The sequence below is a fragment of the Phodopus roborovskii genome, unplaced genomic scaffold, assembly GCF_943737965.1.
Source record: "Phodopus roborovskii unplaced genomic scaffold, PHOROB, whole genome shotgun sequence".
Taxonomy (NCBI): domain Eukaryota; kingdom Metazoa; phylum Chordata; class Mammalia; order Rodentia; family Cricetidae; genus Phodopus; species Phodopus roborovskii.
In genome coordinates, this window is record NW_026126517.1 from 3,133,668 (window position 1) to 3,150,417 (window position 16,750).

General features: G+C 39.9%; 1 protein-coding gene across 2 annotated transcripts in view; it reads left to right on the plus strand.

Moving 5' to 3' along the window:
- Bmper (BMP binding endothelial regulator) overlaps window positions 1–16,750 on the plus strand; it is a 267,199-nt gene that overhangs the window by 230,009 nt on the left and 20,440 nt on the right. For both annotated transcript variants that reach the window (XR_007835287.1, XM_051196995.1), the window contains exon 14: window positions 6,337–6,467. Coding sequence is in view for 1 of the 2 variants with exons in the window: in XM_051196995.1 (XP_051052952.1) it covers window positions 6,337–6,467 (131 nt within the window). In the remaining variant the exon portion in view is untranslated. The remainder of the gene's footprint in view (window positions 1–6,336; window positions 6,468–16,750) is intronic.

Sequence of the window (16,750 nt, forward strand, 5' to 3'; positions counted from 1 at the left end):
TCTGGAAGCAGGGACTCTCACCTTCGTGCATCACAAGTGGCCCTTATACCAGCAAAGGTAGATGAGAGCAGCTTCACTTTGCCGTTGCTAGGAAGCACAGCCATGTTTATTTTAGCAGCACTAGAAGCTTTTTTAGTAACACAAAAAGCTATAGGTTATTCTTACCATAATGAACATGTGCTTTTTTGGAAATATATTAAAGCAGAATTATCTCTCATCAAGCCTTGTTTTTCAACAATCATTAAATTAAGAGAAAAAAAATTACCTAGGAGATGAGACAGGGGTGTTAGAAGCTCAAAATGAAAACAAGAGCAGAAAGGGTTCCCACAGAAGCAGCTATTTTGGGATTTTGTGTAGCCAGGGTATGTGAGGCAAGTGTGCAACCCTGTGAGCTAGCCTCTTCCCCCATTGTATGTAGCCATGGCCTACGAGACAAGTGCTCAACCTTGTGAACACCCATCTCTGTGTAGCCAGGGTATGTGAGGCAAGTGCGCAACCCTGTGAGCCCCGCACTCCCATGTGTAGCCATGGTCCAAGAGGCAAGTGCTGAACCTTGTGAGTTGTATACCTCTCTCATCCATGTTTTATGCTTCTCTGGGTACTTCCCAAGGTATGTGTTCAAGATATTGTCTGGATCTAGAGGAACTGGACACATTCCTTAACCCCAAGAGAAAAAGAAGTTATGTTTGAACCCTGCAGGTGCCATGAGTCTGGGGCCCAGGAGGGTGTGGCTATCCTTTCCCCAAGCTAGTCAAGGAGAACATGTGAAGAATTTGAACTGTGCTTGAAAGGACAGACATCATGAAACAAACAGGCAAATAAAACACATTTAAAGCAAGGTGGGAAGGCAGCCCAGGGTTTTTGAGACCTCTATGATTTGGTGAATGTAAATGGTTAAGAGTAGTAGGTTGAGTAAGAGCTCTAGATTTCTAGGGATCTTGATTTGATGCCAAGAAATAGGAACTTGTTGTTGTTTATAAGAGAGGATCCCATTATGTAGCAGAGGCTGATTTTGAATTTGTGTCCCTTCTACTTTTGCTCTATAATCATTAGGATGAGCTCTCTTTAGTCAGAAGGCAGGAGTGACTCTGATTCCAATATGACTACAGTTAGGAATCCTTCCATGAATTACAAGGGTGATTTCATGTTGTAATGTAGCAGAGTTCTAGATAGTACCTTCTAGTAGAAGGTGTTTATGGAAAGGTTCTGAATTAGCCATTGTAATGGTTACCAGGCAAGTGTGTCTAGTATGACTATACAAATGGGCTGAAACTTTATTTCATTCTGATTTACTTAGGCTATTTAGACAGTCACATGTGGACAGTGGCTACCACTTTTGAGCTTTGCTGAAGCAAGCAGTGATGTTTGTTGTTGGTTTCCTTGCCAAGAAATTGGGGTGAATTTGACTTTGATAAATGAGTTGAAATTTTAAAACATGTCTCAATGAGACATTGAACTACCACCACCACCAACACCACACACACACACACACACACACACACACACACACACACACACACACACACACACACTCAAGATGACCCATACCAATATGCTGTTATTCTAGGTGCCCTCTTGCCATTTTGCTTTGCTGATTGGCTGTATGAACCATACACACAGAACCTGCAGGAACATACCAGGTGGATGAATCAGAAGAAACTATCTCTATATACACTACAAAAGATGGATGTAATGGATGGAAAGTACACTGTAAAGAGAATGCTTGAGCCCCAGTCCTTTGTTGTTGCTTTTATTTATATCGTACACATAATATTATGTAAATGTGTATATATGTTAGCATAGAAGATAGTTTATTGCAGGTAAAGAGGAGAATTCTCAGGGAGTGAGAGTAGGCAATAGCTAAAGGGACCATCAAGCTGATCCACATTCAAAGCAGACAACTTTCCTGAGTTTTCTTCTTAAGCTGATTGACAGGCCTATCTGAAATAAATCTCATTGGGGAGTCTTTGCACTTTAAGAAAATATCCAGCTAGATAGTATTCTTATAAGATTTATATAGTTATCTGTTAGTGACTTCTGAGCCAGAGATATGACTTAGAACCCATTAATTTGACTAGTCCTTCCAGTCCTACAGTTGCAGTCCTTGGTTGTTACAAGATGTTCACTATGAAGGAGGGTCCATTCCTAATTGCTTTGAATCCTGCTAATATCAAACTCAGCATCTAACAAATCCCCTTAAGAAATGAAACTCAGAATCATGAGGAGCTGAGAATCAAGTTAATCTGACTACTTTTGGCTGCAATGGGCTTAGAAAGGTTGAGAGTTTCCACTTTGCACTCTTGGTATTTCACAGGCCTTGGAGGACAACAAAGAGATGCAAATACATAAAATTAGACCCCTGAAGGGTCTTCTGAAGATGACTAGATTGTACGTGAGGACAGATAAAATAAGGCAGCAGTTAGGTATACAAGTTTAGAAGACTCCAGCAATCACTACTGTGATTGTGATGGGTGTAATACCTTCATCATGAAAATCTGAAATGCTAAGTCTAGAGCAGCTTGCTAGAAGGGATGGTGGTGTCGACATGGCTTGAATTTTACTTTGTAGTCAGAGCATAATATTAATAATCTGCTGTAATCAATTATTAGCATTCCCTTAAAGAAGAGATGTCCACTATGGAAATCAGGAAGTTCTGAAAGAGGGGAGGAGTTCACTGACCCATATAGGGAATTAGTTTTTATTTCCAATATAGGAAGTCAGAAACCAATAGACATACAAATGTCCCTGAGCAAAAAACAGACAAGCAAGGTGTGGCTTTGAGTGGAAAATTAACAAATAGTAAAGGTATTATTAACCTGCTCATTTGAGCAGGTTTTAAGGTCACTTGGGTATTGGCTTCCCAAGGGTCTATGAGAGACACTTCATCTGGAGGGTTTCCTTTCCAAGATTTCAGTGAGGACTGATGGATCCAGCTGGCAGTTTCTGGAACCTTGATGACTCCATCTTCAAGATTAACCCAAGGCTCCATCCCATTGATGATTATGTTCTATTTGGAAGCCAATTGGCACTGGGGGTTTTCTCATTCCAGGAACAACATCTGGGATCTGGTCTAGAGTACTTTTAATCTCAGAGCAGTGACCTTCCAGGACCCTATCTTGTCACATCAAAGGCAAGGGGCCTTATGAGAATGCCTAATCTTTGGCTGGTTTCTCCTCCACTGACTTGTATGGTGACAGACACAACATTTATTTTTCAGTCTATTTCCTCTGGGAGAGAAGCCAGCAGGAGATCTTAAATCTCCCTATAAGTGTTTAGAAGTTGTACAGGAATTTATTTTCTATTATTCTAGTAACTTTGACATCCCCCCCCTTTGTCCTTTACATCCCTGTTGTTGTCAAGTCCTTTATAGAGAAATCCCAAAGAGTAGGCAGGTAGTTCTACCTTCAGAGCCTTCCTGGCAAACCTCACTGTAGGCAGTCTGTCTCCCCATTAGCACAATGACAGCTGAGTCTTTTGACAGACTCCTTATTATTAGAACACAATCATGACAAGGAAATGTTGTGAAAGCAGAACTATAAAAGCTGTAAATTGTAGCAACACCAAAAGTCATTAAAATCTTGCTGATTAAGATATGGACATATATACATATACATATGTATATATATATGATGCATATCAATATCTCAGAAATGCCTATTAGTTCAATGTCATAAACTCTATTTTTCTCATACTGAATTATTAAGTGTGATAAACATGAATGGAACAGTTGTATAACAGTCATTTTTCTCCTGAAGTTGATTTGAAGTACATTTCAAGATGCTTTTAGTTTTCTGGTAATAAATTCCTTTGTAACCAGAAAAAGTATTTGTAATTATTCTATTATCTGTTCCATCTGTCTGGATGGCAAGTTTATAGTATCAGGAGAGTATTGTTAGGACAACACAAAGTGAGACAGATAAAAGTCCCAATATAGACTAGAAATATTTTTGTGGAATTATTTAAAATCTAAGACCAATAAGTGGACACTGTGGACTTCTCTGATTGTTTACCTTATCTTACAACTCTGGTTCCTAAACTGTGATTTAGTACTAATGGATTCCATGCTCCTTTTTATATTTTTTTCAGACATGAGATACATGCATTGTAAAGAGCAAAAAAAGATGAGAGTTATGATTTTGCCATTCCAAATGGGCTATTATTAACATTTGAGCATATCTGTTATTTAATTTGTTTCTATGACTATAAAATATCAAATTTGTATTGCTTGCCCACTGCCAATCTACCCTGAATATTTTCCACATTTTAATATTTACAAAACAACAGTATAATGTCTGTAGAGTATTTGATTCAACAGTCACCAAAGTTTGTTTAAATGGGTCCTTGTTGTGGGCAATGTAGGTTATCACCTCTTTCTTAGACTCCATTATTCTGAAAATCTTTATATCTGGTCTCTGTTTACATGGATTCCCTGTTACAAATAAGACTTTTTATTTGGACCATTCCTTTCTCATATAACTCCATCATTTACCAGGTCCATTAGATGTCGTTCTATCTATACCATACCAGTGAGGCTGTGTGTACAGGGAAAAGACCTCTGCACAGGCCACCACAGGAAGACAAAGGCCTATTGTAGGCATAAAGTAGTAATGACAACAGAGTTAGATCCTTGAGCCACCAACAATACTGTTTGTAAACTCGGAATGTGAAGTTGATAGATATGGGGTCTTCTAGAATGAACATTGAAACATGAAAGGATATAAGGTCAATGAAGATGCACAAGCAATATGGAGTGACTAAGAACAAAACTAATCTGACTGTTCTTTGGAAATTTAGATGTACCATCCAGTGCAAAGATATCACTGTGTATTCAGTACATGAATACATTTCCTGGAATATGATTCATGGAATTTCTGTAGTGAAGATGAATGAGGGATGAAGAAATGTAGCTTTGATCACTACAGAAGGAGAGAGATCTGTGTCTCATTTGTGGCCTTTGTGTCTAAGGCAACATTATCAGTGAAGTACAAAAAGCACTTGTTTCTGCCCTGTGTCCCTTTTGTCTCCCCATTTCTCAAGACTGTGTGTTGAATAGTTCCTGTTCTTTCTTTCTTATTCTTAATCAAATGGTATATCAACTAGTACTCAATGCTAACTGACATCTCTTCTAGATAGCCAGTAGATTGTATATACCCCACGCTGAAACATATGTGTGTTGAATTGGATGACCATGACCTAAACACTCTTCAGGTTCATATGTATCATTAAAATCTTGATTATCTTTACTCATTCAGCCTTGAAATTGGTTCAACAAAGAAGGAAATTGCTAAACAAAGACTTGAAAAAAGTAATATTAGCTTAATTTTATTAATCGTGAAGTTCTCTTACTTTAAAGTCAACTCAGAATTGTGGAGTAGTACATTTGTTTATGAAGGTAAGGATTTTTAGCATGATATAATAAGAGTGGAGTGCTCAAAGTCAGGAAGCAGAATTTCATTTGCTCTTTTACCGCTTATGAGTATGAACCTGGGCACATCTATTTATTTGAGTAAAATGATCCCTTCATTTATAACACTGGAACTCTACTCAGTAGTCCTTGTTTATTATTCTGTGACAGATAATCTGCCAAAGCATTTTGTAATCTGTAATATTCTATCATGACGCAAATTCATTATTATGTTTGTCTAGTCTGGTTGAGATGTTTAAGAACTTGTTTGCCTTTAAACATATTTCAGCTTAACTTATATTTTGGTCATTCATTTTCATATTTAAGCTTCAATCCTCTTCCCTGCTTGACCTAATTAAGAATTGGAAATGCTTCCTTTCTTAGGAATGTGTCATCTGACATCCTGAAGTTGAGACTGGTATGAGCAACCTTGCAAGAGAGAATGCTAATTGCATACCCCAAAGCCATGGACTTTCGTGCTTTATCAAGTTGCCCAGTTGTCTTGGCTTTGTTATAGTAGAGCCAACCATTCTTGTATCCTCACAGTCACAGATAGCCAGGAGCTGCCTTGTCAGTAGAGTAGCCTCTAGGTTCAGTGATTGCTTACAACTATGGTAATGAAGATTAAGGCAAATCAGACAATCAGTTGCTCAGTTGCTCCAGCCATATGCCAAGACATCAGTAGCCAAATACAGGTACTTTGAGCCATAAAAATATTATAACATTTTCAACATGGCAACAAGTTCTTTGGGATAGTCCTCTTGAAGAAATGAGACCTGATATCACAGTGTTCAGAGCATTAAGCAAGTTTGCCTAAGAATTTTTATACTAAGTTTTTAGGTATCTACTCAACCTAATTTCACAGCTATCACTTCAAGTCTTTGATAATTTGGTATATTAAAATGATGTTTTCTTTCTCTTGTAACACATAGGTCCTGTGTGACAGACATGTGTGAATGTCCAGTCCATAAAAACTGTTATTGTGAGTCATTTCTGGCATATACCCGTGCCTGCCAGAGAGAGGGCATCAAAGTGCACTGGGAGCCTCAGCAGAGCTGTGCAGGTAAGAAAGCCCTGGAAGGTAGATCTATCTGCTGTGGCCAGGATAACTATGGTGGTGATGGGGGGCATGTAGATTCTGGGGTGAACAGGCCATATCCCTCCTTGCCTGTAGGGAAATCCCATCAGTGATCCAACTGGATTGCAACTTGATAAAACACAGGAGCTTCCCATGGGGCAGAATAGACAGCACTTCAGACAAACTCTTTGTGACAGGCACATTTTAACAATTTAAGGATTTCCACTGTTGCAAAATCCTTCTGACTTCAAGCTAACAGCTGGATGTGCTTAGGACATGGACAGTCACAATTAGCTTAGATTATGTGTGGAAGGAAGGAGATTCAAGACCATCACAGTCATCTAAGGTCTTCAGGAGAAACAAGATCAGTTACAATACATTGTTGAATAAACCCCAGGAGAGTGTTTCATACCCTTGAAGAATACAGATTCCTGCAACAGTGCTTATGTTTGTCCTTAATTAGCTCATTTGATACATGTAAAATAGATGCCTTTCTTCATCCAAAAATACTACAATGTGGTGAAGCACTGGGCATTGTGCTGTGGGTACTTTAATGACTGCAAATGATGAATTTCTTGTCATTGAAGTGCTGTTCTCTTGTGAGAGAAGAAGACAAAAACAATAACTTACAGAAAACTCCTGCAAATGATAGTTAAGTATGAATAAAGAAACAGACAGTGTAGAAAACAAACAGAAAAAGGGTGGGTAACTACTTTGACAGTGTAAAATAGGAAAGCTTTCTTTAAAAAGACAGGTTTTCATGTGACACTGAAGGGCTCAGGGAGTCTGGACAAGTAGCTTATGTCCAAGAACCAGGCTGAACAGCAACAAAGTGGCAAATACAAACAAACAAACAAAGCCACCAACTCAGGATTTCTCACCCTGGGAAGAGTCCATTCCGGCTTGATCCGGATGTTCAAAGGAGAAGATAGCACAGATGAGAATGGATGGAGAGGAAGCTGGAATGCACAAGCTCTCCAGACCTTGGCAAGGAGCATAGCTTTTATTTTAGGAAAAGTGGAAGCCAGTGGGGGTTTGGAAAAGTTGGTTTTACAAAGTTTGGTGCATAGAAATAGAGTGGAGAGAGTCCATATTGAACACAGGTGGTGGAGGAATGCGTTGTATAAAATGGATGGTGTCTTGGATTTAGATAATGGAGAGGAAGGGATAGTACAGAATTTCTCCATATCAAGGTGCGACTATTGGTGATATGTGCATGGAGTATCCTGAAGAGAATCCAGCTCACAGATGTATAGCCAGTGATAGCCAGTACTGCTACATAGAGTTGATGGTGAAATGGCCGAATATGTGTCATCTAAGCCCAAATATAAAGGATCAGATTTGTCAAGGATTAAAAAGTGTGGGATTTTTGTAAATGTGAGGTGGTCCTATCAGTCTTAGCTCAGGTCTTCAGTAAGATGATCTGCAGTGTATGCCATTGCTATCTTAAGAATGTCTTTGTTAATGGATCAGAGAAGTGCTCTGGTTCAAAGAACAGTCAAGATTTGCCTCAAATGCGTGCACAGGCATCCTGCTTCCTTAAAACAGTAAGTCCCCACCAAGCTAGAATTAGAATCTCTGAGAGGTTAAAAGCCCCACTGTGAGCCCCACACGCAGATAGCCTACTTCAGTTGACCTGCATACACCTAAGAACTTCCCAGGCAGGTGACATTTACCTGTAGTCCTAGTGGAAGCCACTGAGTTAATTGTATGATTTCTTAGGTGGTCTTGTTGCAATAGGATGATGGATATGCTGGTGAGTCAGCTCCCGGGTGATATTGATCTTCAGAAAGAGTTCATAGCCTTTTATCTACCTTTGATATTCCTTTAATTTTGCTCTCAGCTTTGAAAATCTGAGTATGACTTTTATATCAGAGTTCCCTTTCCACCCTCAGTGCTTCTTTTCTTAGGGATGTATTGGCCTGGAAAGAGTAACTCACACTGTGGTACAGATGAGGCTGAGGACGAGAATGCAAGTGGGTGACCTCTAACCTAAGGCTCTTGTGTTAGGTGGAATATGAGAGTGATGCTTGTTTATTGAGTCTTTCTAGCTATCGTTAGTAATCTTAGCTCCCTTGCTTTGAGTTCTCCTTCCCTTAAATCTTCCAGGAAAATGGATAAAATAGAAGGAGGCAAGCACTTATCTATCCTGGTATAATAGAGGGCTTAGCAGGATTCTATCCATTATATTAGCTGTTGTGGTGCTTTGGTTTGGATCCTATTAGATACAGGATGTATGAACCCTCTCTTCCTGGCCCAAGGCTGTACTTAGCATCATTCCAGTGCACACATTGCATTTGAGGACTATACTTTTCATATTATCATATTTATTTCAGGCACTGAATATCTGAAGCTAAAATGACTTCAGTAATAGAAAGGAAATGTGGCCCCACAGATTTGAGGAGAAAAAGGACTGATCCAAATTAAGTAAAGCAAGCAATAAATTAAAGCAAGTTTTTTTTTTTTAATTTGTGTACATGGGTTGTATTTAGACATGGGTGAGATAAGGTTTTTTATAGTTCAGGTGTAGGGTTGTCCAAATGAGGATTTGGCAGGCATATAGGTGGGGTTATAGAAACAGAACACAAGCATAGCAAGTTGGTCATAATATCTTTCTGAAACAAAAACATGGTTGGTTGCAAGGTGATCATAACAAGGTAGTCTTAACAAGGTTGTCACAATGACAGGTGGCCATAATCATCTTTTGAAACAAAGGCATGATTGGCATTTCCTGGAACAGGCAGTACAAAACCATTTGAAGTTAAGGTTACAGGTAGTACATATCCCAATTCTTGGGAAACAGATTTATTCATAAACAGGAATGAACCTAGTTTGTCTTTACTGTAAAATGGCTTTCAAGCCTAAGATAGAGGCAGGCTGGGTTGCCACTTGAGAGGTTCCATTTACTTTTCAAAATTAGTAGAGTCCTTTGTGTGAAATGTAATTCCGTAAGAGCAGACAATGCTGTATGCATGCACCTGTGCGCGCGCGCGCACACACACACACACACACACGGCGGGGGGCATGCATGCATACTACAGACTTTTACAGACTGTGAGTTGGTATATTGAAAAATAGATTTACAGGGCTTGGTGCATCTCTCATAGAGTTTTATTCAGATCAATCTAGAATATTGAAGATTGCAAAAACACAATTTACTTGTTTTCAGCTTCCAGGGTTCCCTGGCTCATGATAGCACTTAAGGCTACTAAGACAGAAAAGTGTTTTCTAGTGTAAAAAACTTGGGAGTTGAACAAATAAGAAACAAATGAGGCAAGAAGCTGAGTGAACAAGTGACATTTTAAAGGTTTGCCTGGATTTTAACACTATCATTGCTATTGACATGCCACTATTTATGCCAAGAAGGACTAATGGAATTCTAATTAAGCCTGGGAATTGTTAAGTAAAAATTTTAATGCTAAGAAATATAGTGAATGTTTATGTGTTTAATAACAACTCTTCATAGATCCTGTTATTTTCTAAACACCTTTCCTTTGCTGAGGAATGTACTAGAAGTTTAGATTATATTTTATCTTATCTCATGCCTGTGGTAACACTAAGAACTCAACCACATTTTGTTGCTAAAATATGGAGACTTAGAATAATTAATCAATTCTATAGAAATTGAGGAAGCAAGGAAACTGGGTGTCAATCCTATGTTAATTGATACCATTAAGAACACAAAGAAGCAAGAGAATAAATACAGCTAGCTCTGATTTTACACACACACACACACTTATATATTTTTATTGATTCTTTGTGGATTTCACATCATGAAATCCCATCCCACCTACCTCCCTGTCCCCTCAAATCAGCCATCTGCTCTTGCAACCTCCCAAACAAAAACAAATTTAAAAGAAAACCTCAAATCCAAATAAAAATTATAAAACAAAAGAAGAATCTTGTCATGGAAGCTGTAGTATGGCCTCTTGAGTCTTACACTTTACCCTTTAGTTCATTATCTTTTCTTGCAAGTGCTCATTGCCTGGAGTCACTGGTCTGGCTCAAGGCCTCTGGTCACATCACCAGGGCCAGCTCTACTGTTTTGCCCAGGTGAGATGCAGGGCCCTCTCTCCTGATTGCTGTAGGGAACACGTGGGGATTGAGACTGTGGGATGTCAGCTCTCATGTCCTCAGGGCTGGCTCACCTTGGGACCCAGCTCTAGTGGGCTGCCCAGGTGAGATGCCACCTGGGTCTTTATTAACATTAGTCACTTGAGTCCTGGTTGCTGTTACTTATGACCATCTGAGTCCATAAATTTGATAGGGTATTATCTGTTGGACCTCACATTGCCATCCTTAGCAGGCTATCTGCCACTTACCTACAATGGATAATAATTGTCACTGTACATTCACTACCAGATTTCCCAGATGGGTGAGGTGCTGGGAAAGGCAGCTTCTGCTTTGCATTTCTCTGCAGTGCCATGGATGTCATGTGATGTTTGAGCAGTTGTTTTCTTCCTTGTTTGTCTCTACAACTCAAGCTGTTTCTGGTTCCTCCCCTACATCCACTCATTCCTGATGCTACATCTGGGGCTTTTCTTTGGCTGACTACCTGTCTCCTGTGAATTGAAGAGGTATAGTTGGGCATTGTGACCTTCAGCATCCAGGGGAGAGAGCAGAGCCTAGAAACAGCCTCATTCCAGACAGCGCAGGGAGTGGCTTTTTGCACAAATTGGTAAACTCTAATGTAACAGCTTTATGTATCACTAGCTGATGAATGTCTCTGGAGGGTACAGAATACTAAACCTCCATACTTTGGAAATTTCCTAATTTGAAAGGAAAAAAAAAAAAAGGATTTAGCCAAATGAAACCTTTCAAAGGCATGTGTACAAACTAAATCATATGTATGTTTAGAAAGTGTCTTTTGTCCTTTATAAGCTTGAAAAACAAATGGATTCACAGGGCACAAACAAAGGCTTCAGTTGGTACTTGCTCTCTAGGATCATCTGAACATAGTGCTGAAATGAAAATAAATCTGTCAGTGTCAGTCTGTAGTTAAAAGACTTCCGAGCTTTCTCTTTGCAGCCTGTTGAGGGCTTCTGTGTTCTTTGGCCACTGGCTGGTTCTCTTTCTTTCTCTATCATCCTCTCTTCATAACCTACTCATCTCCCAAGCCAAAGATCATCCCTTTCCCCATAGTACACTGGTTCAACTATCACACCTGTGTAACTTGATCTTGTCCATGCTAATAATGTCTGATTCTCATGGCTCTCTTCCTTGGAAGCTCCTTCTAATGTTTTTGGTCTCACAAGTTTTTATTTATTACTGTTTCACACTGCTGGTATTCAAACCCAGGCCGCTGCATGTGCTAAGTGCATACTGAACTATGTCACCAGCATTCTGCTCATTTTCTCTTATTACCTCTATGGAATTATTTTCTCTACAGTCTCCCTTGATTCCCACCTGATTGTCGGTGTTGAGTCAACATTTTCTTCCTTCCACTGTATTTTGGTTTCACACACCAGCACTATGCATTTTCCATCATATGATGAATCTGGTTATGTTGCTATCACCTGTCTCTTGTGACTTGATTTTAGAGATGAAATCTGGCTCATATCTGTTCCCCAAGCTTAAAAGAATATACTTAGCAGATACTTTATAGATGTTTGGTGATTTATTTGAATTGAAATAAAGATGGTATTTTATGATATATCTAGTTTGGTCCTTTTACTTCATTCTCTGTAGCCCACTTTCTGTTCTTAGATTGTAAAAGATGTTTGTGCTTATCGAAGGAGGCACTGATGGAAGGAAGCAGTGGAGCTTGACAAAGAATTGGGAGTATAGATCAAAAGGCACAGGATAAGGCAAATCTTCAAGGAAGAGAGACCACAGGAAAGAGGGAATTCTTCTGAGAGATGTCCTTCTAAATCAACTTCAATAAGAGCTGAAAGGGGCAGAGCATTGAGTAGATGAGAGTTACAAGGTAACCAGGAAGCAGGAGTGTGGAAATGAACTTGACACTGGTCAAAGGGAATGGAGTGAATGGTTAGATGCCATTAAAATGGAACCATCAAAGTCAGGGAACAGATAAACAAACAAACAATCTAATAGGTACTTGCTGAATTGTTTTCCTGATTTCAATTCTGTATCAGAAGTCTGCGTGACAGTGGGTAAGGGCTCTGCTCTTAGAAAGCAGCCCATTCCTTTCAACTGTGTGTCATAGTGACATGTTGTTATAGTGACTCCTAGAATCCTTTAAACTATGCAGGTTCTGTTGCAAACTCAGAAAAAAATCTTGAGAGATGTGAGTAGAAATTGATATATTTTCAAAGAACTACAAGAGAATCCTGTGAATTTTCCCAAGAATAACACCTGCAGGTCTGGGAACATAGCTTGGCCTGTAAAGTACTTGCATGTCAAGGACAGGAGTTCCACCAGAACCAACATTTAAACAACACACACACACACACACACACACACACACACACGCACACCACATTCACACAGCACATACTCACATACACATGCATATACACATCCCTCACACGCTCATTCACATCCAACATACTCACACACTCAAAACACACTTGCATGCATACACAACACACAACACACACATACACATACTTTTTTTTACATACTTTTTTATTTAAATTTGAAACAAGCTTGTTTTTCATATCAAACCCAGTTCCCTCACCCTCCTGTCCTCCCCTGTTTCCCCCACCAACCCCCATCTCATCCTGTTTCTGCTCCCCAAGGAGGGTGAGACCTTCCATGGGGAGTCTTCAAAGTGTGTCATATCATTTGGAACAGGGCCCAGGCCCTCCCCCATGTGTCTAGGCTGAGTGAGTATCCCTCTATGTGGAATGGGCTCCCAAAGTCCATTTATATACTAGGGATAAATACAGATCCACTACCAGAGGCCCCATAGACTGCCCAGTCCTCCCAACTAACATCACATTCAGGGAATCTGGGTTGGACCTATGCTGGTTTCCCAGCCATCAGACTGGAGTCCATGAGCTCCCCCTTGTTCAGGTCAGCAGTTTCTCTGGGTTTCTCTAACTTGGTCTTGGCCCCTTTGTTCATCACTCCTCTCTGTCTGCAACTGGATCCCAAGAGTTTGGCTTAGTGTTTAACTGTATCTGCTTCTGCTTCCATCAGCTACTAGATGAAGGCTCTATGATGGCATATAAAGTAGTCATCAATCTCATTATCATGAGAGGCGTTTAAGGTAGCCTCTTCACTATTGTTTAGTTTGTTAGTTGAGCTCATCCTTGTACTTCTCTGGACATTTACCTAGTGCCAGATTTCTCTTAAAACCTATAATGGCTCCCTCTATTATAGTATCTCATTTCTTGCTCTCCTCTACTCTTTCCTACTCTAATCTTCCTGCTCCCTCATGCCCTCCTCTTCCTCTTCCATCTAACTCCCTCTCCCCTCCTCCCATGCTCCCAATTTGCTTGGGAGATCTTGTCCCTTTCATCTTCTCCAGGGGACCATGTCTGTCTCTCTTAGGGTCCTCCTTGTTTCCTAGCTTTTCTGGTGGCATACACACTCATATTCATGCACACACACCCCCTCTCTCTCTAACACATACCCACACCTACACACACCCCATAACTGCACTGTTATTGGATAGTTCAAACAAATGAGCAACTTCCATGTCCAAGTGCTGTGAGATGCAGCGACTCTTGTGTGGGGTTTTCAGAAGCTATTTCACAGAGAAAAATATTAAATTAAGATAAAAAATTAGATTAGCTGAAGACTTAGAGTTGATGATAATAAATTCAGAGCTTAATAACTGGAAAACAGGGTTGGAACTGGAAATGGGAATGAAAGGGGAGTGTACAGAATATCAGGGGGACAGGGTAGGAGGCCATTTTAGTATTTAGTGCTACGAGCAAGCACAGGCGACCAAAAGATGAACACATCTCTAAGGGGTTAGTGAGGACCAGAGGGCACAATGTTATAAGCCAAGTAAACAATGTGACTGAGTAGCTCTTTGAGGAATGAGAACATCAGGGATGCCAGCAGATATAATGACTGGTGAAAACTTTGGAAGGAGCAGCTTCCGTGAAGTGGAGGGTGAAGGAGATGGGTTTGCGATGTTAATGGATTACAGAGCAGGGCAAAATGGCATGCATTTTTTCCATAAACTTTGGTACTTGAAAGGAGGAGTAAAGCAAGTCTGCTAGCACAGGGACGGCTCTGTCAAATAGAGAGGGAGAAGATTAAGGTGCCAGCAGAAAGATTACAGAGGGAGTTGTGGAGGGGATAGGCCGGAAACCTCCAGTCAACAGGGTTGTGTGTGATGAGAGGCAGTAAGGAGGCAAGAGAAAGGGGGAGGGGGGAGGAAGGGGGGTGGGAGAGAGAGAGAGAGAGAGAGAGAGAGAGAGAGAGAGAGAGAGAGAGAGAGAGAGAGAGAGAGAGAGAGAGAGGAGAACTTAGGATTTGTATTATTTGTGTGGCAGATGGGGCCCGTGGTGTTGATAATTGCTACACTTGATAATGGCACTTGGTCACGGTGGATGAATGACTTGACTTCAAGTGTTCCCTGACAACCTGAGGAGTGGAAGTAAATTATGAAAAGTTTAACCAATAGAATGTTAAATTATATTGTGGATGGAGGGCATGCCAGGGAATATAGCACTAAGGGATAGAATAGTGGCTTTCTTATTCACTGCATGATTTTGTATCTAGGCATACGCAAATGGATGGGAGTATGTATAAGAGACAAAGCATTTTAGAGGTTATGGATGGCTGTAAAGAAACAATAGACTCACAGTACCCTGCGTTAATAACTGATAAGCTGTCACCTCCTCAGGATCCTGGCAGGCCTGGGAAGAGTTAGCTCTTGAAAACTGGGGACAGAGAGTGTCCTATAATGAAGGTTTTCTCAAAGGAGAAATGGCCTATGGTAACGTAACTAACTGCAGGTCAATGTGAGGGATAGAAGCACCTGCCCCCACTCTTGTTCCCTTCAGTCTTTTGATGGTGGTAACTATACAGAGAGAACAGAGCACAGCACAGGACAAGTAAAGAGTTATAGAGAGGGTTCTTAAGGACAAGCACAAATGTCCACTTGCCTGCCTCTTTTGTTGAGCAAGTATTTATTGATGGCTTTTATGCCCAACATGGTCTTTCTATGAGACCAACTATATCAGCTACACTACCTGGTAAGAAAGCTCCAAATATCTGCATGTTTGTACAGCAACCCCTTGACCCATGAAACCATCACACCTTCCTCAGAGTATATATTCTATAGTTGGTAACATTCAAATGTTGCTCAAAACTGTTTCAAACAACTCGTGTGAGAGAAATAATTGATATCTCTTGACTGGCTATGTCTTTGCTTGTCTGATTTTAATTAGAGCTATGGGCATTCTGGGGACCATCATAGAACTTGTTTCTTATTAACTTGTTATTAATTAAATATAGGCAAATACCAATTTTAAATATATCATTCAAAAGAGTCAAGTAAGGGCTGTTACAAATAAGCAGTCCTAAAGTTTATGGTTGCAGGATCAGCCCTTCAGCAGGTATTGTCTTCACACTGCACTAACAAAATCAGAGAATTAAAGCAAGGAAAAACTACTTTCCATTGTCATTAGTTTTGTTTGAATAATTTCAAAGGAAGTGTGGAGTGTTGTTGGTGTTTCTGCAGAATCCCTGCTCTCAATTACTACATGTGTCAAACTCCTGTAGCTGAGAATGAACCACAACCCCATTCTTTGTCATTGGTGCTAACACAAGGGTCATGAATCGTCCAGAATGCTTTTTATTGTTGTTTTCTGATAAATCTATTCATGGATTTTCAGTGTCTCAGAAAATATTATCCAAACCATTTCAGTTCTGAGTTAACAAAGTATCAACTTGGTAGAAATTACCTGTGTCATTATATCCACTTTTGTACTCTGAGGCAGCCAGCCAGCTGCTGTCCTTCTGAGGTCAACATCTGACTCTTCTACATCTGGCAGTATCCTGTTGCTCTAACATGTCTCAAGTTGATTCATTTAACACGTTATCACTTTGACTTAAAAAAAATGTGTCATGTATTTCCAACACCCTCAGATGTTTTTCCTGTATGTAATTCCATACTTTTTATATTTAGATGGTTGTATGTGATATTTTTCTTCATCATAACTCAGTAACATGAAGGGATATTTGTGTATTTGTGGTTAAATTGTCATGATATTTGTTGAAAATAAATGATCTTACCAATTTTCTAACAGCCTTGCAAATTTATGGTCTGTTTTACCTAGTAATAGAAAACCTTGATTACTCGTTTTTGTTTTAGGGTTCATTCATTGGCCCAGGGGACATGG